Source organism: Thermothielavioides terrestris, chromosome 3 (genome assembly GCF_000226115.1).
Source record: "Thermothielavioides terrestris NRRL 8126 chromosome 3, complete sequence".
NCBI classification, from domain to species: Eukaryota; Fungi; Ascomycota; class Sordariomycetes; order Sordariales; family Chaetomiaceae; genus Thermothielavioides; species Thermothielavioides terrestris.
This window is the reverse complement of record NC_016459.1, coordinates 3,196,349-3,219,898: the sequence shown is the minus strand read 5'-3', so window position 1 is coordinate 3,219,898 and position 23,550 is coordinate 3,196,349. Positions and strand designations below refer to the sequence as shown.

The 23,550-nt window shown below is 58.8% G+C and overlaps 9 protein-coding genes across 9 annotated transcripts; 3 read left to right on the top strand and 6 right to left on the bottom strand.

Annotated features, from left to right (window-relative positions):
• Positions 1-46: 46 nt before the first annotated feature.
• THITE_2117595 (uncharacterized protein) lies at positions 47-2,493 on the bottom strand. The gene is made up of 2 exons (XM_003654462.1): positions 239-2,493; positions 47-182 (listed from the first exon to the last, which is right to left on the bottom strand). Exons 1-2 carry the CDS (start codon positions 2,150-2,152, stop codon positions 165-167), a joined length of 1,932 nt encoding a protein of 643 aa, XP_003654510.1. The 5' UTR covers positions 2,153-2,493; the 3' UTR covers positions 47-164.
• A 1,210-nt stretch (positions 2,494-3,703) lies between these two features.
• Positions 3,704-5,324, bottom strand: THITE_2117593 (carbohydrate esterase family 15 protein). The gene has a single exon (XM_003654461.1). It carries the CDS (start codon positions 5,238-5,240, stop codon positions 4,047-4,049), a length of 1,194 nt encoding a protein of 397 aa, XP_003654509.1. The 5' UTR covers positions 5,241-5,324; the 3' UTR covers positions 3,704-4,046.
• Positions 5,325-6,149, bottom strand: THITE_2117592 (uncharacterized protein). Its single transcript, XM_003654460.1, has one exon. The coding sequence runs from the start codon at positions 6,031-6,033 to the stop codon at positions 5,410-5,412; it is 624 nt and encodes a 207-aa protein (XP_003654508.1). The 5' UTR covers positions 6,034-6,149; the 3' UTR covers positions 5,325-5,409.
• An 889-nt stretch (positions 6,150-7,038) lies between these two features.
• On the top strand, positions 7,039-7,971 carry THITE_2145386 (glycoside hydrolase family 61 protein; the record flags this gene model as incomplete). The annotated part of the gene is made up of 4 exons (XM_003654865.1): positions 7,039-7,139; positions 7,212-7,774; positions 7,828-7,877; positions 7,933-7,971. The coding sequence occupies 4 exons, from the start codon at positions 7,039-7,041 to the stop codon at positions 7,969-7,971; spliced, it is 753 nt and encodes a 250-aa protein (XP_003654913.1).
• Positions 7,972-8,221: 250 nt separating this feature from the next.
• THITE_2051998 (uncharacterized protein) lies at positions 8,222-12,816 on the bottom strand (the record flags this gene model as incomplete). Its single annotated transcript, XM_003654459.1, has 4 exons — positions 8,222-10,474; positions 10,523-11,428; positions 11,478-12,138; positions 12,260-12,816. The coding sequence occupies 4 exons, from the start codon at positions 12,814-12,816 to the stop codon at positions 8,222-8,224; spliced, it is 4,377 nt and encodes a 1,458-aa protein (XP_003654507.1).
• A 196-nt stretch (positions 12,817-13,012) lies between these two features.
• THITE_2117591 (uncharacterized protein) lies at positions 13,013-14,078 on the bottom strand. Its single transcript, XM_003654458.1, has 5 exons — positions 13,899-14,078; positions 13,517-13,826; positions 13,423-13,459; positions 13,187-13,357; positions 13,013-13,126 (listed from the first exon to the last, which is right to left on the bottom strand). Exons 1-4 carry the CDS (start codon positions 13,953-13,955, stop codon positions 13,279-13,281), a joined length of 483 nt encoding a protein of 160 aa, XP_003654506.1. The 5' UTR covers positions 13,956-14,078; the 3' UTR covers positions 13,013-13,126; positions 13,187-13,278.
• Positions 14,079-14,949: 871 nt separating this feature from the next.
• On the top strand, positions 14,950-16,342 carry THITE_117561 (uncharacterized protein; the record flags this gene model as incomplete). The annotated part of the gene is made up of 2 exons (XM_003654457.1): positions 14,950-16,258; positions 16,305-16,342. The coding sequence occupies 2 exons, from the start codon at positions 14,950-14,952 to the stop codon at positions 16,340-16,342; spliced, it is 1,347 nt and encodes a 448-aa protein (XP_003654505.1).
• A 764-nt stretch (positions 16,343-17,106) lies between these two features.
• Positions 17,107-18,470, bottom strand: THITE_2096194 (glycoside hydrolase family 114 protein). Its single transcript, XM_003654456.1, has 2 exons — positions 18,161-18,470; positions 17,107-18,099 (listed from the first exon to the last, which is right to left on the bottom strand). The coding sequence occupies exons 1-2, from the start codon at positions 18,380-18,382 to the stop codon at positions 17,302-17,304; spliced, it is 1,020 nt and encodes a 339-aa protein (XP_003654504.1). The 5' UTR covers positions 18,383-18,470; the 3' UTR covers positions 17,107-17,301.
• A 3,482-nt stretch (positions 18,471-21,952) lies between these two features.
• THITE_117563 (uncharacterized protein) lies at positions 21,953-22,972 on the top strand (the record flags this gene model as incomplete). Its single annotated transcript, XM_003654455.1, has 4 exons — positions 21,953-22,127; positions 22,352-22,402; positions 22,611-22,632; positions 22,873-22,972. The coding sequence occupies 4 exons, from the start codon at positions 21,953-21,955 to the stop codon at positions 22,970-22,972; spliced, it is 348 nt and encodes a 115-aa protein (XP_003654503.1).
• Positions 22,973-23,550: the final 578 nt, after the last annotated feature.

Sequence of the window (23,550 nt, the reverse complement as noted above, 5' to 3'; positions counted from 1 at the left end):
CCATGGCAACATGGCAGCATGACGCGCAGACACTTCTCGTTGCTCCTGCTGTGTAGTAATAGAACAATTATAGCCTGAAAAAGGATGCAAAATGTGGGTATCCTGTCCTGTATGCATCATCAGTTCAGGTTCCTGATGGGCAAACCCCTCCTTTTCTCTCCCCTTCACGCCTTCTCCAGTTGCTAGACCAGCGTTAGCACCAACCGTCCACTTCAAGCAGGGAAAACAACGAACTCACTCTAGCAAACGCACTCCTTGCTCTGATCCTCTCCCCAAAGAAGACCAACACCCACGGCACGACCGTCAACGCCGTCGCAATACCGCCCAGCAACCCGCCCGCCCTCGCCTCCCCCAGGTTCTTGAACAGCGGGCTCGTGACGAGCGGGAACGCCCCGCCGAGCACATTCCGGCAGAACGACTGCGCCGCCAGCGCCGACGACGCGTATACGTGGTAGGTATCGGCGAAGTAGTTGAACACGGCCAGGTAGATGAGCAGGATGCCCATGGTGGCGCAGACCAGGCCGATGGCGGGCGCAATCCAGTGCGTGTCGGCGCGGGCGGTGAAGCCGAAGATGAAGAGGCCGATCGGGAGCAGCGTGCTGGTCAGGCAGGTGAAGTAGAGGCGAGATTCGGGGGCCGAGGCGGGGAAGTGGCGGCGGAGAAAGGCCCAGATGCGGTCAGAGCTGGAGGAAGAGATGACCCGAGCAGAGCAGGGTTTGCTGCTTGAGCTGTCGGATGTGTCGCCCCCGCTGGAAGGTTCAGCGCTGGGGTTTGCCCATTTGGGATGGCGCAGGATTTGTTCTTGCCAGATGCCGATGGAGGTGGCGAGGACGGCGCCGACGATCAGCGAGGTGAACACGTAGCCGGCTTGCTCGAGCGACCAGCCGTAGACGAGCTGGAAGACGAGCGGGATTGAGCCGAAGGTGAGGTAGAGGACGCCCCAGGCGAACGCCACCCACAGGGAGAAGAAGAAGACGACCGGCTCCGTAAACAACAGGTGAAAGGGCCGTGAGACCGAAATGGCGATCATCTGGCCGAGCGAAGCTCGCTCCTCATCCTCCTTGACCAGCCAACGGATGCGTCTGAGCCCCATAGTCGTTTGTGTTTGCCCACACTCCGTGATCGACTTCTTTTCCGCAACATCACCCTCAAACAAGGCCGCACTTGGACTCCCCTCCCCAGTGACTTCGGCATCCCACACTCCAAAATAACCCTGCTTTTCCAGCTTCTCATACCACTTATTCAACGCCTTCGCCTTCCTCGACAGCAACACCGACCCGCGACTCTCCTTGAAGAACACCACCAGGGCGACCATCAACACGCCGCTCATCAGAACCTGATGCCAGAAGATCCACTTCCACCTGCTCCCATCCTGCATGCGCTGCGCCATGACGGCCGCAACCAGCGGGCCCATCCCGGTCCCAGCCAACACGCTCCCGCTAAAGAAAGCCATGGGCAAATTCCGGCCCTTGGCATCCCACATATCCGCAATCACGCCGCCGACCATGGTGCTGAAGACGGACCCGCCGACGCCCACCAGAAACCGCGCGATGAGCATGCCGGCCAGCGTGTCGACGGCGCCGCAGACGGCCTGGAACACGGCGTAGACGGTGCCGGCCACGACGAACACCAGGTAGCGGCCGTTCATCTCGGACAGCGGGGCCAGGACCATGGGCGCGAAGGCGAAGCCGAGGCAGAAGGTTGTTATCCCCGTCAGCACGGCCTCGAGCGAGGGGTGCGGCGGGCCCAGGGCCGCCTGGATCAGGTGCTGCGGCGGCGAGTAGGAGCCCGCCGTGTAGGCGGTGAGCCAGGTGGCGATGCAGGAGAGCGTGAGCATGGCATACTTGCGCGAGTCGGGCCAGGTTTGCGGGTTGGCGTATGGGGTTAGATCCGGAGGCGGGGGCGGGCAGTCGTCCGGTCGTGGCTGCGGCTTCGAGGGGTGGCGGATGGTGGTGTTTGCTGTCGGTAGCGCGGTGGCAAAGGTCAGGTAGAGGGTCGTGATTTCGGTGGTGTCGTCGGGCCCGGCGTACGTTGGCGTTTGCGTGGTGTCTTGCGACGGTTGGACTGATGGAAGCCGAGGCGGCACGGCATTCGGACCATCGCCGAGACGGGGATCCATGGCCGGGGGCGGGTTGTCTTGAAACCCGGCCATCATCTCCCGGGTGGTGACCCGAGTCTGAATAATCCTTCGAGAGTCGTATACGTCGGCAGAACCACAGACCAGGTGTGTCTCATCAACAGAGGGGGTTTCGGGTTGACGAGAAGGCGCAAGGAGGTGCGCCACTTCGGCCAGGTGGAGACGGCGGCAGCACCCCCAATCTGGAGGAAGTTGGTGGTGGGCGGAAAAGCTGGGGAGCTGAAGGGAAAGAACCATTTAGTTCTCACAGCAGAATTTCGCGGCCAAGTTATCTCCGCGGTCGATGGATTTTGCGATGGAGCCAACGACAGAGCGCCAACGGAGCCCACAACCCGGTGCGGCTAGAGGATGCCCCATCTCGTGCCCTATCTCGCTGGACCAAGCCGGCGGAGGAGGGACTGGCATCCACGGATATGCGGGATCTGCATACGGTCCCGTCCGCAGCGCAACGTAGCAGGGGCGAGACGAGTCGGGGGCTATCGGCAAGCGCAACCCCACGACTTGAATTGTGCGCTCGTCGCCATTCTGTCGACAATGCGAGAATGCGTGCAGAGGTCCGCGCCGCGTGTTCGAGCCAGCAGGTTTGAATACGGAGTAAATACTGCCATCTTCGAATATGCAATGCACCCGAGGTTACCACTTGCTGCGTGCGCAGATTGAGATGCACCGGACACCCCGGGACCCCGAGGCTTGGCTGTTGCGTGAAACTGAAAGAATGCTGCAGCGTTCCTTTGCCGTCGGACTTGCCAGCAGTGAGCTTCGAGTCTATTTCCGAGTTCGTTCCCCACAAGCTAGTTTTACCCCCGACTATTGCCGGCCCCGCCTGGCGACTTAGCCAATGAGATTTTGTTTGCCCGGTCCTTGCTGCCTGCACCGGTGGGACACTCAAGCCAATGACTCCCCGCGGCTGATGGCTAAAGAGGTCCCGCCAAGACTAATTTCGGCCAATTGTCGGCAATGTTTTTACAACGTTATTACGCAGCCCCGATCGCCAAGGCGTTTTCACTATCGCCAAGGCGTTTTCACTATCGCCAAGGCGTTTACACTATCGCCAGGCGGTTAGTTCGCCGGGGGTACGGGGGGCGGCGCCAGCCCCCCACTGGTTAGGGTTTAGGTTATAGTTAGGATAGGGGTTATAGTTAGGGTACGGGTTATTCTCGTTTTCTTTTTTTTTCGATTTGGTTGAGGTATTGTAAAGTTGTTGTTGCGAGTCTTTGCGATTGTTCGTTGTTGATGTTGCTCGAAGTCGTCGCGGCCCGTCGTGGCCCTGTCGTGGCCCCGCTCACCCCGTGGCGATTGTAAATACTTGTAAGCGGCAGTCTCCGAAATTAGTCTTGGCGGGACCTCTTTAGCCATAACCCTCGCCGCGGCCTCCCCCACTTGCGGTTTTGTCAAGATCACATTTCTGCAGCCGACCAACCGCACTCCTGCACCACCTGCAGCAGATGCCGATACTCCCGTCCTCGCGATAACTCACGGCACGCTTTCTCTGCGCTTGAGAGGCTCGAGGGGTCGAATTATGCGAGATCATCTCCGCAGCCCGGTCCCCAATACTCTGGGCCGCTGATTGATTGATCTCTGTCAGGCCATTGATTCCCGCGGTGCGCTTTGCTGGCAACTTGAAACTACTGAGGTGCCTGTGCACATGGCACGCAGCAGAGAGAGCCTGCTGCGATGCCGGTTCCGCGCCAAAAGGAAGAACAGGTTGATATACAGCATGTTTTCCTCGGAGTGTTTACATGATAACCTCGGGCCCTCGGCCCATCGATCAGTGCCAACTCAGGTCGACCATTGACGAACGGAGACCGCAGCCCGGATACCCCGCTTGTCGGGCATTCCCCTCTCCCTTCCCCCTCTCTCACTAGCTAAGCTCCAGCTCCACCTGACCGGATAACCAGCCGCTTCCGGATTACGACAGCGTCGGGGCGCTTGCGGCCCACGGCGCCCAGCTGTTCAGATCGACCGAACTGCTGCTCTTCTCGACGGCGCCGGGGTCGGTGCTGCCGTTGAGCAGGAAGTAGTTGATGTACGCGTTGAGGTCGGCGCTCTGGCTGCTGGGGAACTGGCAGTGGTTGTGGTTGCCGACGAGCGAGAAGCCCATGTTGTTGGGCACGCCGTAGCTCTTGTAGATGACGCGGCCGGCCCTCATGCAGCCCGTCGTCGACACGGGGCCGAGCCAGTCGATGTTGTTCTCGATCACGAAGAGCCCGCGCGGGACGATCAAGGCCGCCAGGAGGTGGTGGTCCTCCGGGATTGTCGAGGTGGCCGAGACGTACGCGTTGAAGTTCTTGGAGAACCACACGTTCTCGCCGACGATCTCGGACGCCGTCTGGATGTTGGCGCCCGCCGCCTTCTGCGCGTCGCTGATGCGCCAGCACGCGGCGCCGCCGGATCCCGACTCCTGCGGGATCGTGAGCGCGATGCGGTCGACGAGCGCACCCACGATGAAGGCGCCCTTGCCGTTGCGCGAGCAGCCCGTCACGCCGAGCCGCTTCGTGTCGATGCCCGACGACGCGCCGACCTGCTCCAGGCCGTCGATCAAGCGGTCCACGCCCCACGCCCACGCCGTCAGCGCGCCCGCCGAGTGGCCGCTGCCGAAGAGGGTGTAGAACTTGCCCTGGCCGCGCGAGCTGCTGCCCACCTGCGCAGCGAAATCGTCGTTATTGAACGTGATGCTGGCCACGTTGCTCGGGATGGGGATGGACGCGCCGCCGATGCCGATGATGGCCGGGAACGGGCCGCTGCCGGACGGCTTCCTGATGGACGCCGAGAACGAGATGGACTTGCTGCCCACCGTCACCTGCACCGTGATGCTGTTGCCGCTCAGCGACGCCTCGACTTTGTCCGGCGGCGGCGGGTACGTGCCCAGCTCGTACTGCTGCATGATCTTGCTGATCTCGGCCCTGCGGCACTCGAAGTCGGCCTTAGTCGTCACCTTCTTGCCCGCCGACGTCGTGAAGGGGTCAGGGAGCTTGGAATCGTTGACCGTCGGGTAGCTGTCGGCCGTCGAGCAATTTGATTGCCGCTCAAAGATTTGGTTGGCAGGCGCCGCCACGGCGAAAGCCGCGCCCGCGAGCAGGAGGGCTGAGGCCAAGTGGACCATTTTTTCTGCTTTGTGATGCTGTGAGCTGCCTTCAGAATGTGGAAGGGATCTTGAGCACGGCGAGCCAGGTGTCCAGGATCGTGCTGATCTTCGCCGCTACCGTCTTTTATACCCCAACGAGGGCCGCCGAGCGCGGCTCGGCCCCTGGTGCCTACAGCATCTTCCGGCCTCATGGCTCTTCTCCGTACGAGATTATCCATGGCTCGAATTCATCCTGAGCGGGCGGCAATAACCAGTCTTGGCTGCTGTCAGCCCGCCCACAGGCGGAAGCACCGCAGCGAGGCAGCATTCTGCGTCCGGGTATTGTGGCGGATTGGAACGCTCTCCGCTCGCTAAGCCCCCCGTGCTCCGTTTTGCAACCCGGGGATGGAACGCGGTCCTCCCGGGCGAGTGGCCGCCGTGCGTTGCCCAGGGCAGACGAGTTCCAGCGCTGTCCATCTGGCGGCTGAAAAGCAGCACTGGAAGCCATGCCTTGGCACTTTGGGTCATCCAGGACCGTTCCCAAGTTCGCATGGTCTGGAGAACACGGACCGGTTCGGGTAATGTCCATCCGTATTCGCCCCGGCCCATCGCTGATCAACCGCTGGCCCTTGGTCTCTCGGGCCCTATTTCGAGCCCCGATTGGCACGGCCAACCGGAGACTGCCGAATGCAGCCACGGGAGCCCGGCCGTTGACGGCGGGGCTAGCGCTCAGGATGTGTTGCATTCCCCTTCCCTTCCGATTTTGTTCCTTGTTTCTGATCGTTCCTGGCAGCTCATAGGCGGAAAAACTGCTCTCACCGAAGACGTGCATTGCAACTCTAATATAAAGCCAAAAGAGAGTTTGTGGACTCCGTCGCATTCTCCAAAGCCCTTTGTTTCTAGACATCTTCTTCCCTTGTAGTGTAGCTTTCGTTGACTACCTCGCGCCGATGTCACTGCTAACACCCCCAGCTCGCGCTGACGCACGCCCTTGTCGGGCATCTCGTTATGGCATTTTTTTATGGTACCAACAACTGCAATCATGCCAAGTTGTATCCCGCTTGGCATCCCTTCACACCGGGGCGTCCGCGGAAAAGAGAGGCGCAGTTGTCGATCGACCGTCCATGGCCAAGCAGGTCCGAGGTGACATTGAGTTCGCGGCAAAAGCCTGTCGTCCCACGCCGGAGAGTTTCCCGGCCATATGGCTACCCCAGACCGACCACGCGGGGTGCTTAATATGCCGGCAGCCTGCATGTTATCCATGTCATCGACAGGGTCCTTCGCTCTGTATTTGACAGAGGGTTACACTGTGTTATATCTTTTCATCGTACCGGTTCATTCTGAGCTTGATGGGGGCCCCGAGACTCCGTTGTTTCAATCTCTCATGTACCACAGCTTCTGGGAGACAGTTTTACCTGTATGATTTGGGAAGTGACGGTAGTCCCCTTGGGCGGCCGGTCATGGTCGGTAACTCGGCACGCCGAGGTTCGTCGAATATAGAGTGGTTCCTATACATAACGCGTGGTTCCATGGGACCATGTATATCTGTAGATTGCACGCATTTCTTACACGCGCACCAATTGGGAATGTCAACCCTTTCCGACTGCGGGTGGAAGCCCACCCCTTGAACGTCTTGGGCCAACGCAGCACGCGGCGGCAACCCGTGAGTCGAAGATCCCTTTGGAAACGCTGCTGCCAAGATCGAATTCAAAGGTGAAGGGAGGGATACGCTGGCCGGCTCACCGCAGCAGGCCCTCGCCAAGTTCCGCGGCCAAGATATACCACCGACACCACTCCCCCAGGAATTCTCCTTTGCACCGCCCTTCAACATCGCACCATGGCCTTGCTGCTCTTGGCAGGCTTGGCCATTCTGGCCGGGCCGGCTCATGCCCACGGCGGCCTCGCCAACTACACAGTGGGCAACACCTGGTATAGGGGGTGCGTAAGGGGGGCACCGACAACGCCTGCTTAGTAACTCCACCATTTCGAGCGGGCTAACACCGGGCGCAGCTACGACCCCTTCACGCCGGCGGCCGACCAGATCGGCCAGCCGTGGATGATCCAACGCGCGTGGGACTCGATCGACCCGATCTTCAGCGTCAACGACAAGGCGCTCGCCTGCAACACCCCGGCCACGGCGCCGACCTCTTACATTCCCATCCGCGCGGGCGAGAACATCACGGCCGTGTACTGGTACTGGCTGCACCCGGTGGGCCCCATGACGGCGTGGCTGGCGCGGTGCGACGGCGACTGCCGCGACGCCGACGTCAACGAGGCGCGCTGGTTCAAGATCTGGGAGGCCGGCCTGCTCAGCGGGCCGAACCTGGCCGAGGGCATGTGGTACCAGAAGGCGTTCCAGAACTGGGACGGCAGCCCGGACCTGTGGCCCGTCACGATCCCGGCCGGGCTGAAGAGCGGCCTGTACATGATCCGGCACGAGATCTTGTCGATCCACGTCGAGGATAAACCGCAGTTTTATCCCGAGTGTGCGCATCTGAATGTGACCGGGGGTGGGGACCTGCTGCCGCCTGATGAGTTTTTGGTGAAGTTCCCGGGCGCTTACAAAGAAGATAGTGAGTGAAACGCGAAGCTTCGGTAGCCATTGGGTTGCGCTGATGGAGGTTAGACCCGTCGATCAAGATCAATATCTACTCGGACCAGTACGCCAATACAACGGTGAGTGTAACAGGTCGAGCAAAACCAAACAGATGCCGATGACTGATGATCTCAGAATTACACAATTCCCGGAGGGCCGATATGGGATGGGTGAGTTTCAACTCCTCTCGGTCAACTTGTCAATCTGTTTCGTTGCTCTCAAAGCACTAACTTGGCAGCAGATTCGGTGTGGTAAGCAACAAGTACTGTCTTGGATGTTAGCCAGAGTCGGCCGGCCTATGTTCGTAAACCTTGCTCCAAAGCATTGAAAGGAAAATCAGAATGCAGGAAAAAAAGAAAAGAAAAGAAAAAAATGCACCGCATATACCCCTGACCATCAACCGGCCAGTTACTCCTCCTGCAACTTAGGGAAACACCCCCTCCAGCCGTCTCAGAGCCTCCTCCCTCGACTTGTTCACATCCCGGCGTCTCTTACTCCTCTCCTTCTTCTTTGCCACCTCGCTAGCATCATCAGCCCCGTCACCCCCAGTCCACACCCCACCCCGGACCAAGGCAGCAAACTTCCCTCCCTTCGCCACCAGCTCCTGATACCCGCCCTGCTCAACCACAGCGCCGCCATCAACCATCACAACCGAATCCGCAATCCTCATCATCTCCTTGCTATGCGTAATCACCACAACCGCCATGCCCGACCCGGCCCCATCATCCCAACCAGCAGCAGCAGAAGTAGAAGCAGCAGCCTTCGCGCCCTGGACCAGAGCCTGCACGACGCCGCGCACCTCGGCCGCAGCCTGCGCGTCGAGCGCGCTGGTGGGCTCGTCGAGGACGAGCAGGCGGGGGCGGCGGGCGAGCGCGCGGGCGATGCACAGGCGCTGGGCCTGGCCGCCGGACACGGCGAGGCCGCCGTCGCCGACGGGCGTGTCGTAGCCCTGCGGCAGCGAGGCAATGAAGTCGTGGATGTGCGCCTGGCGCGCTGCCCGCGCCAGGTTCGCCTGCGCGCGCAGCGGCGACGCCTCGTGCAGCCCGTACGCGAGGTTCGCCCGGATCGTCGCCGGGAAGAGGAAGGGCGTCTGCGGCACGTACGCCATCTGGTTGCGCAGGGTGGGCGTGTGCAGGGCTGTGCACGGGATGGAGGCGTACGTGAGCGGCGAGGTGGAGGGGCCGGCTGGGCGGTGGGAGGTGAGGGTGGTCTCGTCGTCCTGGAGCGGGTCGTAGAGCCGGAGAAGGAGGCTTGCGATTGTAGATTTGCCGCAGCCGGAGGCGCCCACGATGGCGGTGCAGGTTCCGGCGGCGATCTCCAGGTTGATGTTGCGCAGGACTTGGGTCGCCGGCGCGCTGGGGTAGGCGAACCGCAGGTTGGTCATGCGCACCGGCAAGGGGACCAGCAAACGCTTCTCGCCGTGCGCTTCGTGGCTCGCCGCGTGAGACAGGTTCGCGTAGTAGAGCAACTGCAGGGCAGTTGCCTTGGCTGCGGCGATTTGCGGGAGGTTGCCCAGCATGGCGACCGATGTGCCGAGCGAGAATAACAGGAGGTTGATGACCCTGATCACGTCCATCACGCTGGCGAGGCCCTCCCTGAGTATCTTGGAGCCGTAGAAAAAAACGAGTGCCGTAATGAAGTACGAGAGAGCCTGGTGCAGGCCGTGAAAGACGCCGACGAAGATCGCGCGCTTCACACCGAGCCGGAAGGTGGACGATGCTGAGCGCGAGTGCTTCTCGGTGAAGTTGCGCTCCAGCGTCAGGGCGCGAACGACCTTGATGTTGATGAATGTTGCGCTGAAAATGGCACCAGTGGAGGTAGCAGCATCGTCGCAGATGGCCTCCCACTTGTCGCTCACGAGGGAGTTGGCTCGCGCCGCTGCGACCGCCACAGGCACCCCGGCAAGGGTCACCAGCGTGAGGTCCCAGCGGATGATCAGCGCCCAGATCAGCGAGGCAAAGATCGTAGTTGTGACGGTGAGGAGAATGGGCACAAACAGGCAGACGAGCTTGCGCATCTCTTCGGCGTTGCGGTCGAGACACTGCGTGATGCGGCTCGGTGAGTGGCGGGCCATATCAAACCACGATTTCGGTTGACTGAGAATGCGCTTGAAGGCCTCGGCGCGCAGCGAGTTGACCCATTTCTGAGCGGCCTCCTCCATGAAGAAATAGCCAAAGAAGGTGGCGCTGGCGTCGACGATGGCAATGACGGCCAGCAGACCAGCCCATTTCCCGGTCGAGCTTTTCTGGCCCTCGACGAGCCAGAGTCCCTGGAGGAGGTTGACAAAGAAGAAAGAGAAGAGGGGAGTGCTGGCGGCAATGACGAGGCATAGGAGGAGCCCCAGCACCAGCTGGCCCTTACCAATCTTGTCCAGGGCTGGCCAGACAGTCTTCAGAATCGCCGTGAGAGACGGCAGCAGGGGGCCTTCCGTTGGCTTCTTCCCTCGGTCCTTGCGCTTAGCAAGACGCTCAAGAAAGAAGAGTTCGAGGGAGTCGAGGGACGCCTGGCACTCTGCCTCCAGCTCGGTTTGCCGACCCTGCCGTGCATTCGGAGTCCTACTCTTCTGCACACCCAAGCCCCTTTGGGCGACGACCTGAATGCTGGATGTGCGGCTCAATTTTCCGGGCGCGGCCCGATCGGGCTCTGCCTTGTGGGACAGAGACCGGGCGAGGGCTGACTTGCGAGACGGGGCTCGGCCGGTATGGGTAACAGACCGACGGAGGACCGGCTCCGGAACGGAAAGTGCATCGCCCCTCAGGGAGAACCGCGAAAACAGGCCCACCGACATGATATTGTTGTCGACAAGGGTGCCGCGGAGGAACTTGGCTTGTTGTGCCTGTTGGATGGGTTCATCGTCGAAGCTCTCAGAGTCAAGTTCACCGTCGCTTGATGCAGAGCTGCTGCTCAGTGGTGAATCGTCGGCGGATGCAAGCAGCGATGCAAACAGCCCGCTCTCGTCCTCAGCGATCTCCCGCTTCGGCCCCTGCTGAATGACACACCCGTCCGCCAGCACATAGACGTAGTCGTCATCCTCGATGTGGCCGACCTCGTGGGTGATGATGATGGTCGTCTTGCCCTTCCTCCAGAGACGGACCGCCTCCATGATCAGACTTCTGCTGACGGGGTCCAGCCCGCTGGTTACTTCGTCAAGGATCAAAACCGGCGGATCGCGGAGTCTCGCCCTGGCCAACGCCAGCCTCTGCTTCTGTCCGCCGCTGAGACTGTAGCCGCCGGGGCCCACCACTGTGTCGACTCCGTTGGGCATGTCCGCAATGGTCGACTGCAGGAGGGCCATGCTGCACGCCTGCTGAACGGCGTCGAGCGGGACGTGATTCGGGTCCGGCGCGCCGAGCGCGACATTCTGGAAGAAGCTGTCGCCAAAGACAATGCTGGATTGCTGGATGAGGGTGACGTTCTGGCGGAGCCAGTCGAGGTCGAGCGTCGTGATCGGCGTCCCATCCACCGTGATTTTTCCGGTTAGGGGCTCGTAGAACCGAACGAGGAGGTTGCCTAAGGTGCTCTTGCCGGAACCACTCCTGCCAACGACGAAGGTGAGCTGTCCGGGCTCAAACCGAAGAGTTGAGGGCCAGAGGACTGTTTTGGTTGGGTTGGATGGGTACGCAAAGCTGATCTGCGAGTTGTCAGTACCGCGCTCAAAGTGATGAAACCAAAAAGCTTACGTCGCTCATCCTGATATCGCCCAAACACCGCGGAGGCTTCCGCCAGCCGCTGACCTTGTCCATCCCCTCACTTCCGTCTTCCTTCACCAGACTATGGAGCCACTGCCCTGCCGCCATGCCCTTGGCAAGCACCAACCACTGCGGGCCCAGCGCCTCGATCGCCTGGAAGCCGATCAGCACGGCGTAGAACGTCGTTAATGCCTCTCCCGGCGTGAGCTCGCCCCTGGTGACCAGAACCACGGAAAAGTAGAACCCCAGGACGAAAAGCATGATCATCCACAGCTTGACGTAGCTCATCTGGCCGCAATTGCAGAGCACCTGGCGGGTGTAGTACTTGGCGGAGCGCCTGATGGCCGAAGTGAACTGGAAGGCCTCCTGGTCGGCGGCATTGTACACCTTCACGAGGTCGATGGCGGTGGTCGCAGCCGTGGCATGCTTCGCGGCCTGCGCGAGCTCCCTCTTCTGCGCTTCAATCGCCGGGTCCAGGAACCTGCTGATGGCCCAGAGAATGAGCGCCGACGGCACGCCGGTGGCGAGCATCACCAGCGTCAGCTTGAACGAGAAGACAAACGCCACGATGATGCAGGCCGCAAAGACGAACACGTCGCAGACGAGATGCCCGAGTGTCTGGGCGGCGGCAGTCTGCAGTTCCCTCGTTTTCCTGCACCACGTAGCGTCAGCTAAGGAAAAAAAAAAAAAAAAAAAAAAAAAAAAAAAAAAAAAAAAAAAAAAAAAAAAAAAAAAAAAAAAGGGAGACAAAATAGTAAAACAAATAAACTTACGACTGCACCCCAGCCACCAACGCCCCGACACCCTCCTCCCTCGCCTCAAACCACGCCACCGCCCTCCGCCGCAACCACACCCCAAACACTTGCTCCCTAACGCACCTGGCGCGCAGCTCCCCGAGGACGACCCAGGCGGCAGCGTCGACGGTAGCAAACAGCCACATGCCGGCGCCCAGGACGCACAGCCAGACGGCCCAGCGGGCGATCTGGGCGAGGAAGTCGTCGGGCGAGAGCAGGCCGGCGCCGAAGCGCGAGACGACCTGGAAGATGTGGCCGAGCAGGACGGCGTAGGCGGTGCGGGCGGCGGCGACGGCCGCGGCGGTGCCGAGGGAGAGCAGGAGGAGGGGGACGTGCCCCCGGGTGGTGAAGGTGAAGAGGTGGTGGAAGGAGGACTTGGTGGTTGGTTTGGTGGGCGGCGGGCTGGTTGTGGGCGTGGAGTTATGGGGGGCGTCCTCGAGTTGGATGGCGGTGGGTCTGTCGTTGACAACGTAGGATGGGGTGGACTCTTTGGACCACGGTTGTTGTGGCTTGTTGCCGGCGGATGAGGACGCCATGGTGGGGAATGGCGGTCTTTGGGATCAGAACACTTGCGGTATGTTTGCAGAAAAGAGAGAATGACTGAAGGTCAAGTTCAAAGAAAGACACTGCCGTGACTGATAGAGAAGGAGTTGTTTGTAAGATCAAGTCATTGAAGTTGGGGGAGGATGACAGGAAGCTGAAGAACTCGGCTTCAGACTCGAGAGAAGTACTCGATGAGCTGGAAGGCCCGGCCGAGAATAATGGTAGCTTTCCCGTATCGGATAATGGGACCTTGATTTCCATCCCGCCAACGTGGTAGAATAGGAGTCCGGGCCGAGCGGGAAGCTTTGTTTGCTCTTAGTATTATCCTCGCGCAATCACCGGGGCCAACAGGGGGAACAATACTAAGGGGCTGAACAGAAGCATTCCAGAAGGCGCACCGACCACGTCGCCCTGGAAAGTCAGGAGCAATACTGGTTCAACATGCAATGGTATTTTTATGCGCTAGATTTCGAGGCTGCGGCCTTCTCCTTCTGGGCCTGCTCATAAATCCAGTCGTTCAAGCCCAACCTATTTCTGCAGGACTGTCAGCACGCTGAAACCAGCAACAACAAGCAGAAGGCCAGGCCATGTCTACTTGCCTCGCAATCTCGATAGCGTAAAACTGCATCCGCGGCACTGCGCGCGCACACAGTTAGCGACATCCCCCTGGGTGGGCCAGCAAGGGATACGCACCGAAGATGGTCTCCTTCTCGCCGTATTCCCACTTTGGGTTCGACCGGAGGAGGGTGCCGAAGTTGTAGTCATCAACTTTCTTCTCATAGGCCATCATGAAGTTGCGCCACCGCTCCTTGCCCTCCTTGCTCTTCATCTTGTCCTCATCGATGGTCTCGGCCGGGTCGAACTCGGGGAAGTCGCGCTTGAGGTGCTCGTAGATTTCGTCGTCGATCCGGGTCAGGCGAAGCGACGAGCCCTTGACCTTCTCCAGAATGGCCCAGTACGTCTGCATGTGTTGCACCGCCTTGACGGCGAACTGCTTCTCGATCTGCGCGTCGGGCGAGCGTCAGTGGGCATTTGCGAGGACGTCTTCGAACGGGGGCCGGCGGGGTTGCCGCACATCCTCGAGATTGTCCGCCTGCTCGGCGTTGAAGGTGTTTGGAACTGGCGCCGACATGATGGCGGCTCGTGGTGCTAAGGCAGCTAAGAAGGTGAGCAGGCCTGAAAGTCGCAGCCTCCCTGTTGTGGCAGGAACTCGTCTTGCTGCTTGCCGTTGAAGATGGCTAGGCAGGGGCCAGGATGGTGGGGTGGCTTTCGCGGGGCTGTTTCGCTCAACTTTGACTATCGATAAAGCTGGGCTTGCTTACCTAATTGCCTCGTCTTGGCGACCCTCTGCCCTTTCCCCCCCGAACAACTAACACCATTTCCATCATCAACAAAGGCCATTGTGCGATCTCGTGGGGTTGGCGTTGTCGATGTCGAGGCACACACAACTAAAATGACTGCTGGTCAACTTCTTTGTGTATCTGGCTCGGGAACTGGTGATACCAGCCACGCCTCCATCACAACAACTGCTCTCACGAATGCGCCTGTTATTCCTGTGTCCCACCTGTGCCCGAGGTGCCCCGTTTGTGCCCCGTGGTATCCCTTCGAGAGTCCGAGGCCGTCTGCTTGTGACTCTCATCCCAGTCCGGCGCTCGGTGGCACCAATGGTGGACACCTCGCATATTCATGGCTTCATTGTTTTCTTCCCCTGCGTGGGAACCGCTGAGGGTGATTAGCAGCCAACCAGATTCACCACCTATGGTTGACCTCAATGGTTCCGTGAACAGCCTTCCCTTTCCCTCCGCTCCCCTTTTCAGCCTTCCCTTTTCCCTCCGCTCCCCTTTTCGCGGCGACAATGCCCCTGTTTGTGATCATGGGCAACTGCAAACAACAAGTCAGGCGCCAACAACGGCTCACCTGTAGCCATTAGCCAACACATCCAAACAGCAATTATGGTCCCATGCAGTACTGCCCATAGGGGGGCCGGTACGGAAGTACTTAGCCCTCCTCCGCCGACTGGACTATGGAGACAGTTTCAGCCGCTCTTACGAGTCACGGCAAAGTCAAAAGACCTTGCTTTCAAGACGTTTTACTCGCAATATCCTCAGTTGACCGGCTCTCCAACCATGCACAAACTCGGCTGGAAATTCACGAGGAGACGCGGACGCTTTGAATCCAAACCTCCGGCGCAGCTTGCCGCACAAGTGACACTGGCCAACGCCACGAAAGCAGCTAAATACGGCGAGGCTATAGACACCAGCCGATTCCAAATACCCCCGTGGGACCGTAGCGTTGAAGTCTCTTGGACCAGGCAGCCTCCGGCCACAGATACTGAGGACTCGGCGGGCGAGGCGGCGTTTGAGGGAAACCTGATCCGTCTGGCGAGCCACAGACTCCAAGTAGAGGGTAACTCGCCAACTCCCACAACTAGAAGCACGCAGGAAGGCCATGTCACAGGCCGCGTGGACCAGACCGCTCAATCAAAGAAAAGAATCGCAAACGCCAAAAGCGTCTATTTCCAGCTTCCCAATGCCGTGCGGTTCAAGATTACGAAGTACATCGTCCAGAGCTACAGCCACCACGATCATGACAGGCCCATCCGCATGAACAAGCGGTCATTTCTCCGGCCATGTTGGCCGGTGGACGAGCCGAGACCGGGCCAGAGCTCTCCAACAGACTCGTTCGAGAGCTTGGAGAGCGTTCTGGGCTCGCTGCATAACTACATGTCTGTCTGCTCCGCCATGCGGGCCGACGTGCTGGCAACCCTGTTCCTGACCCGCCGCTTCCACGTCGTCTACGCGCTCGGCGTGACGGAGACCCTGCAGCCAGCGGCTACCAGGTACATGGATATGTACGGCCCGCTGATGTCGTCGATCACGCTCGAGGTGGACTTCACCAAACTCGGCGGGAGCTGGCAGCCCGAGGCCGCCAATCTCAACGCCCTGATCGGGCTGGCCAACGTCAAAACGCTGGTGGACAGATTCGTAACCAGCCAACTAACGCGCCCAGCATCCAATCCACTTCGCGACCTCCGCCTGCTCGTGAGGCGGTACTACGGCCTCCGCCCTGATGCACCCCCGCCGCCTCGTCACAGCACCCCACCCGCAACCAACTCCGCACCCAGCAGACGCAGACGAAGACAACCGCCCGCCTCCTCCCGACAAGAATTACAATCAGATCCGGAATCAACAGCCTACACCCCCACAACCCACCTCGCGCACACCCTCTCCCCGCTTAAATCCCTCCGCCCCGTCGTCACCGGCCTGACCATAACCGGCGCCACCGCCGCCTTCACCGCCGACCTGCTCTCCACGTTCACCACACGCCACAGCCAAACCGACAAGCACAATCCCACCGCCTCCACCACCAGCACATCCCAGCTGCTCGCCGCCAGTCCGGCTCGTCACCTGCAGTATGGCGCTGGCGGTGCCGGCTGTGAGCTAGCGCGGCAGGATTACGTCACATACCGCACGCCGGCAAGGGAATATCCCCTCCTGGCGGGGCAGCGGGCGGTGGTGAGCTTCGGGTTGCCGCGGGCCGGGACGGGGATGGGGCGGGGTGGAGGGGGCGGGTTGCGGGTTGTTTTGGGGGTGCGGAGCTCTACCTCTGGTATTACTCCAGGGGGCGGGGAGGGGGAGGCAGAGAGTGAGAAGGGGGACGGGGCGTGCGGAATTGGGGAGATGAAAGAAGGGAGAGGGGGTGATGGGGAGAGATGTTGCTGGGTGGTTTTGCCTGATGCGGTGGTCGGGGGCGTGGAGGTGGAGGAAAGGGAAAATGCTGCGGACGGTGATCGCGCGCGAGTTGGATCGTTGGAAGCGGGGGAGGGACTGCCACGGAGTTGGCCGTCGTTCTTGCAAGCGGTGGTTAGGAATGCTGGCGATAAGGGAAGCAAGAGGGTAGTTGATTGGGGTGGATGGAAGGGCACGGGCAAGGGGAAGGAGAGCTCTGCTGGGCGTCGAGGCGAGGCAAGGCGGGGCTTGATGGGGAGGATTGTGAGCGGAGGGAGAAAGGGCCTCTTTGGGCAATACTGACATTTATTTGGGTGATTGAGAGCCGCGGGCCTCAGGATGGGAATCGGCGCTGCGACGCCAGATCATCTAACTTAGCGACTAAGTCTTGTCTTCCGCAGTCGCAGCTCGGCTTTGTTCGTCAATATAAGGGAGTCTGCGAGCAAGTATGCTTCACCCTTCAACTCCTTCTCCGACTCCATCTGGGACCAGATAGTTGATCTTCCAATGAGGCACTGTAGGAGCCTGCCATGACCGGAATGATGAATCAGAGCTCGCAAGGCGTAAATATCTGGGGCAGCAGCCCGTGATATTGCACGCTCCCTCCTCTAATCTAAGTTGAAGGGGAGAGATCTACAGCATCTCCAGGAGAGACATCACCAAACCAACGGCACAAGCCAGCGTCAGCAACTTGTCTAATGATCCGAAACCAGCCCCAAAGCGACTTGCCGCGCTCGGGGGCAGCACTCCCTATTGGCTGCCGGCCGGACACGGCGAACCATCCAGCTCCGAGTTCGTCGCGGTGACGACGACGCCCGTGTTGGGCCGGCCCCCGTCGCAGTACTGGGTGCAGCCGTTCAGCTCGCCGACGCCGCCCTGGATCTTGAGCACGGTGCTGAAGTTCGCGTTGCCCGCGGTCGCGTCGCACGAGGCGGCGTACTGCGTCGCGTTCGCGCCGCCCGGGTTGCACGCGCCCGAGTCCGCGTTCCCCAGCGTCGACGGGTACTCGATGCTGAAGACGGGGCGGCCGGCCGTGATGTACGGCTGGAAGGCGCTGCAGAAGCCCTGCTCCGTGGGGTCGTTGAGCTGCTTGCAGTCCTCGAGCACCGCGAAGTCGAGCACGCCGTCAATCCGGTCCACGATGTCGGCCGCGTTCTTCTGCCCGATCAGCAGGGTGAAGCCTCGCTTGGTGGTTAGGTTGTGCGCGTGCGCCGCCAGCTCCGTTACGAAGGAGACGTAGTCGTCCTGCGAGAGGTTCCAGCCGGTGCCGTTGTTGCCGTCCTCGTCGTTCAGGTAGCCGTCGATGTTGTCCGGGTCGACGCCGTCGCAGCCGATCTGGTTGGCGAGCGTGATGCGGTCCTTCATCCAGTCTCGGGCTGTTTGGTTCTTGATGTTGACCCAGCGTTCGTCGCTGAACTGCGGCTCCTCCGGGTCGTAGACGTTGCCGAGGAGGCCGCTGTTGTTCCACCTAGTGTTGTAGTCACAGTCGCTGGTCTGGGCGAGCCCGGCGTTGAAGTAGCAAATAAGGATCCTGTTGGAGTCATTTTTCTGCATGGAATCAGTGCTCGCCAGTCAATGAGGCGGAACTAGCGTTTCCGCGAGGTCTTACCCGGAGGTAGTCAACAATCCCAGGGTTGCGAGCAACGTGGTAGAGGTCAAGATCCCAGACCACCGCATCCGAGGGCTCCAGGGGCTTGGTGATGTCCAGCGTGTTCTGAATCTCGATCTGCCATTTTACTCCGACCTGGAAGTTTGTGGGAACGCGGACTTGGGCCAACGCGTCACCGATGGCTATGCCAGCGGCAAATGCGAAAGGTGTGACGTGCTTCATGGTAAAGTTGAAGGGCGATGAGTGACCAGAAGTAGCTGCCTCAGTCGCAGCGAAGTGGCAACCTGGAAGTTATGGGAGTGCGACGTAGCAGAGGAGGACAGCTTGAAGATGACAATGGTAAGGTACTTTGCAGGCTGGAGTGGCTTAGAATGAGGCCTCATGGTTGCCCCATCAACATGAGGCAGTGCCCAGAAGAATGACCCCTGGTATATTGGCTGATCTCACCGCACATGATAAACGGACCGACCAGCGAATCCACTAACCACGTTCAGAAAACCGAAGCCAGAAAACCGAAGCCAGAAAACCGAAGCCAGAAAACCGAAGCCAGAAAACCGAAGCCGTCCAAGTAATCCGAGCGATTCCGAAGACCGATGCACCCACTAGGCGAGCGTGGGCGGCAGTGGAGTTTCGTAAAACATTCCCTGGGAACGGCAGTCCTAAATGATCAAGAGTGCCGACGGTTGGATCTGCGCTACGGATACAATACACCCCTGGTTTGTTTGTTAGTCTGGTACTTATGGTGGATCACGACAGGGGCTCTAAATCACAGGTACCTTCCTAGCCGTCTTGGCACGAAATAAACCAACGGCAACAGGAAGTCAGAGGGCACTGTAGCCTCTAAGTGCAATATAGCTTCCTTTGATATCTGACCAGTTAGCTAAGTAAAAATGGCGGCTTTATCGATATTAAACGTGCTTCAGTCGAACTTGGATTCCAGAGAGTGATGAGGAACAGGTGGGCAAAAAGGCCGAGTTTGGTTGGCTGTCGGCCCCTGTCAAAAAGTGGGGGCAAAAACCAAACTAACAAACAAACCAGGAGTGTCCTATAATGTGAATGTCACGCTGAGTCCCACACCAAGCAGACAGGGGATAATGCGACCCTCGCGTTCATGAGCTGACCACCACAAAAACCACACCCAGGAGACTCGCCCAGACATCTAGCCTCCAGTGCCGCCTCGACAACCAACCCCATAGAAAGCCGAAGCATCGCCGCATGTCAATGACTACCTACGTCTTGCCGGTCTCACAGGGTGTTCCCACAGCAGCAAGCCTGGTCCTCACTTTCCCCAAGCCGGACATCGCCGCGTGCATTCACGATGAGTCTCTTGCAAAGGGAAAAAGGCTGGTCTCGCATCTCGGTAATAGTTTCGCAACCGCATCATCAGTCAGGTTGTACGAGTCCGGGTCGAAGACTTGGCACCAAGCCCAGGTAACGGTCGTGGTTATAGAGGTCCCGCCAAGACTAATTTCGGAGGTTGCCGCTTGCAAGTATTTACAATCGCCACGGGTAAGCGGGGCCGCGACGACTTAGAGCAACATCGACAATGTACAATCGCGAAGACTTGTAGCAACAACTTCACTAAACCTCAACTAAATCGAAAAAAAAGAAAACGAAGTTAACCTGCACCCTAACCTTGACCCTTACCCTAACCTTAACCCAAATCCTAACTAGCGGGGGGCTAGCGCCGCCCCCCGTACCCCCGGCGAACTAACCTATAGCTAACCCGTAGCGATAGTGCAAACCCCTTGGCGGTCTTAGCGGGGTATTGACGCTGTAAAAACATTGCCGACAATTGGCCAAAATTAGTCTTGGCGGGACCTCTATAACCTCTAGCCAGGTAACGGGCATGCTGCTTCGTGAGCTGGGGCGGATCTCTGGCAGGACGATAAGAGAGCGCGCGTAAGTGATCTGCAAGCACTGCGACTTTGCCGGATACGGCTCGATTCGGACGACGACATAGCCATTCCCGTCCGACCCCATTAAAAGTACTAGCAATTTCATTAGAAGTACTACGCACCAGGGCGGCCCGTGCGTCCACCACCAAAATCTTGCAGCACACGCCACAACACGGCCAAGCTGAATGTCACAACAGGAATCGCCGCAAACCCAGGATCATGCAAGCCCGGGACCTGCGCGTAGGCAATGGATAACCGGGACCTGGGCATGCGGGCGCGCAGGCAATGGAAGCCCAAGTCCCGGTCATACATTGCCTATGCGCAGGTCCCGGGCTCGCATTGCCTTCGCGTAGGCGATAGGCAAGTCACGTGACACGCCTTTATCGATAAGAAGGTGCGTTGAGCTCCAACCTTGTAAGTCACGTGATATTTTCTTATCGATAAGATGGTGCATTGAGCTCCGACCTCAGTTTAGTGATACTGTACGGAATAACTATACAACATTTTGGTGGTGGACGCACGGGCCGCCCTGGTTAGTACTTCTAATGAAACTGCTTAGTACTTTTAATGGGGTCGATTCCCGTCGGTCTTTCCGCAGGCCGCGCCCCGTAATTCAAACCTTCCCATAGTGGCTCTCTGTCCGGTTGCCTCTGTCCTGATTACTGCCTTCTTTGCTCCGAAAGGCGCGCAGTGCCTCGAGACCGCACTGGGGCCTCTCCCGACAAGCCAGTAGGTCAGCCGATTGATGGGTCAGGCGCCAGCCGCCGGGAATGCGCTCTCGCCCGGCATAGCGGAGACACGAACAACGGTTCGGATCGAAGCAGTTCATCTCGGTCAGCCGGCCGGGTAGGAATTCTGGCGCCAAGTACTTCGATGCCAGCGCAGCCAGCTTGCTTTTCCAGCGTTTATCCACCCGCCTGGCTCGACACTGTTTACGGTAGCCTCCTATATCCTTCTTGAGGAGCGACACAATCTGTCGGATCCCCAGCGTCGCACCTAGGCGCCTAGCAGTGCAAGAAGCTGATGGGGTTCCGATGGGTGACGTAGATATGACAGAGTTTTGGAGAGGTGTAGAGACAAAGAAGCAGTCTGCAGGCCCGTCTGAGACACCTGATGCCCAGGAGGCCGAGGCGACTCATGATGTTGACGAGCAACGACTCAGGAAGCCGACAGAGTGGACCACAGGACAGGTTGTGGAATGCAGCGGCTCCCAGCGGATCCATATCAGCTACGGTTGGGTCGCGAAGGAACTGGCATGTGTCCGCGGTCATCATCATGGATCTGCCCGGTCCAGGTCGTCGGCGGCACAAACGGCGCAGGTGTCAGATGGGCCTGAGGTCGAGCGCTGTGGGGACTTGCAACCGCACTTCGAAGTCCGCCGATCAAGTCCATTGGTTTTGAAGATGATGGCGACGGGACTGATTGGGCCAGGCGATCGACGGTAGGTGTAGGGGAGCTTGATTGTAAAATTGGTAGTGAACACCAATTGCTCAGCGAGGGAAAAGACAAAAACGCGATGTAATTGCTCACGGACAGGAGCTCGAACAAAGCTTCAAAGATCACCTCAGGTTCGCAAGCCTCTGTTTACACGGCGGGAGAACCCTGGAGAGCAGGCGTGACATTGAGAAATCAACCATCTTTGTGAAGCCAGGTCACATCTTGGACATCAACTGTGGGGAATTTCCAGGAAGGAACCAAGGATGGTGAATGAAGTTGGGTTTGAGCCATCCATCATTCGACTTCCAGCGACGTTGAGATAGGCACGTATCGTGCGTCTACTGTGTATTTCTCTACAACAAGTAGACTGAATTCTTTTTTTTTCTTCGGCTTCGCAGCAGCAGCAGCAGGAGCAGCAACAGCAGCCACCGCCACCGTCACCACCTTCGTCGCCGCCATGGACTGCTGCGAGGGCGCTCTCGACCTTGTTGAGCGGTGCTACCGGTCCAGGTGGGCGCCCGCCCCCGTTTTGCCCACCATGGTCGTGTTGGCGTCGGTGGCGTATGGGTTGCTGGTGGTTGCCCACTCGCAGCTGGCCGCCGCCCTCCCGCTCATCCCTTTTTGGGAAGGTGGTGAGGAGGAGAAGGGGCCCGGGAGAGAAGGGGGGGGGGTGAGGAGGACGACGAGAAGGAGGACAAGATAATGATGGACATGACCAATGACGACGAGAACCCTTGTTCCTTTTCCCTCGCCTTTTCTCCCCTTTCCGTGACTTTTTCTTTCCCGTTCGTTTATTTAATTTAGATATCCCTTATACACACTAACGATACGAGACCTTGGCTGTGCCACGCCCCAGCAAGTGGTGAAGCGAAGCTGGCCGAAGCGATAGCTCGCCTTGCCTACCTAGGTAGGTAAGGGCGCAGTTCAGCTACAACGCCACACCACCATGACGTCGCCAACATTCTCAATAGCGCCTACAACACTACATTTTCGAACTATGTCAAGTAGCCGTTAATGCTCCTATATCTTCTATAAGCTGACAACGAAGTTAGAGCCTAGTTATTACCGCTCTATAGAGGTATAGAATTGACACTGTGGTAAAGATGTCTTAAAAGGGGAAAGCTTCGGCCTAATACGGTAAGGCTTGGTGTGGCATCCAATCCACGCACGAGAAACTCTGGAGGATTAGCCTGGTAAATGAAGCAAAGCCTCCGACTTCGCTTACACTGTGTACATAGTACCCAGCGCAAGGTCTCGTCTTGAAGCTTCGCTTCAATGACTTCCTAACAATTGGCCTGCATCAAGTGCCCGTTGGACATCCAAGAGTTGCCGTAGACCGTAGGCTCAAAATCGTGCGCCTCTACAAAAGACGTGCAGTCTTGTGATGCCTATCAGCTCGGGCTACATTACGCAGTGCATTAAGGCAGGCATCTGGGAAATGGGAGTCTTCAATATATCGGCCAAGGGCATCAGGTAGGCAGATCCCGTCAGTCAGTTATCCGGGGTCCTGGTCCTCCCCTCGCCGAGCCCAGGCTAACTACTTACACAAACTACACTACCTGAGGGCGAAAGAAAAGGGGGGGATTTTGCTGCCCTCTGTTCTTCCAGAGGGATTTTCGCTGCCCTGGGACAAATAAATTTATTTACCCCCGGAGAGATGAGAGCAGGTGGCATGCAGGCAGAAGGTCACAGAGACAGCCACCACCCATGAGTCTCGACAGAAAGCGACGGGATAAGATTGATCTTGACTCCTAAAGGTATTGATTCATTCCCTGTGAAAACTGCCCCATAACACGCCTTTAATCTAAGCCGAGGAAAGATATGTATCGCGAATCTCAAACACAGTGCACTACACAACCATCTATGATGTAGGATCATACGGATGAGATCTCATAAAGCAAACTGAAGAAACGTCTAAGGTGCTCTACGTACCACCACGACCCAGCAGGACTCCGTAGAATGCAACCGGACACTTGCTCGGTCTAACATTCGCTCCGCCTCCGGCTGCCGCATTTTGCTTGCCAGGGGAACCGCGTGACCAGCCAATGGCATTCA

Bases quoted from the DNA above. Each gene is read 5' to 3' on its own strand.
- THITE_2117595 (XM_003654462.1), bottom strand. From the start codon at position 2,152: ATGGCCGGGTTTCAAGACAACCCGCCCCCGGCCATGGATCCCCGTCTC.
- THITE_2117593 (XM_003654461.1), bottom strand. From the start codon at position 5,240: ATGGTCCACTTGGCCTCAGCCCTCCTGCTCGCGGGCGCGGCTTTCGCC.
- THITE_2117592 (XM_003654460.1), bottom strand. From the start codon at position 6,033: ATGCACGTCTTCGGTGAGAGCAGTTTTTCCGCCTATGAGCTGCCAGGA.
- THITE_2117591 (XM_003654458.1), bottom strand. From the start codon at position 13,955: ATGTCGGCGCCAGTTCCAAACACCTTCAACGCCGAGCAGGCGGACAAT. The intron at 13,827-13,898 runs GTGCGGCAACCC...CCCGACGCGCAG, and splicing joins AGGCGGACAATCTCGAGGAT to ATCGAGAAGCAGTTCGCCGT. The intron at 13,460-13,516 runs GTGCGTATCCCT...GTGCGCGCGCAG, and splicing joins CGAGAAGGAGACCATCTTCG to TGCCGCGGATGCAGTTTTAC.
- THITE_2096194 (XM_003654456.1), bottom strand. From the start codon at position 18,382: ATGAAGCACGTCACACCTTTCGCATTTGCCGCTGGCATAGCCATCGGT. The intron at 18,100-18,160 runs GTAAGACCTCGC...GATTCCATGCAG, and splicing joins GGATTGTTGACTACCTCCGG to AAAAATGACTCCAACAGGAT.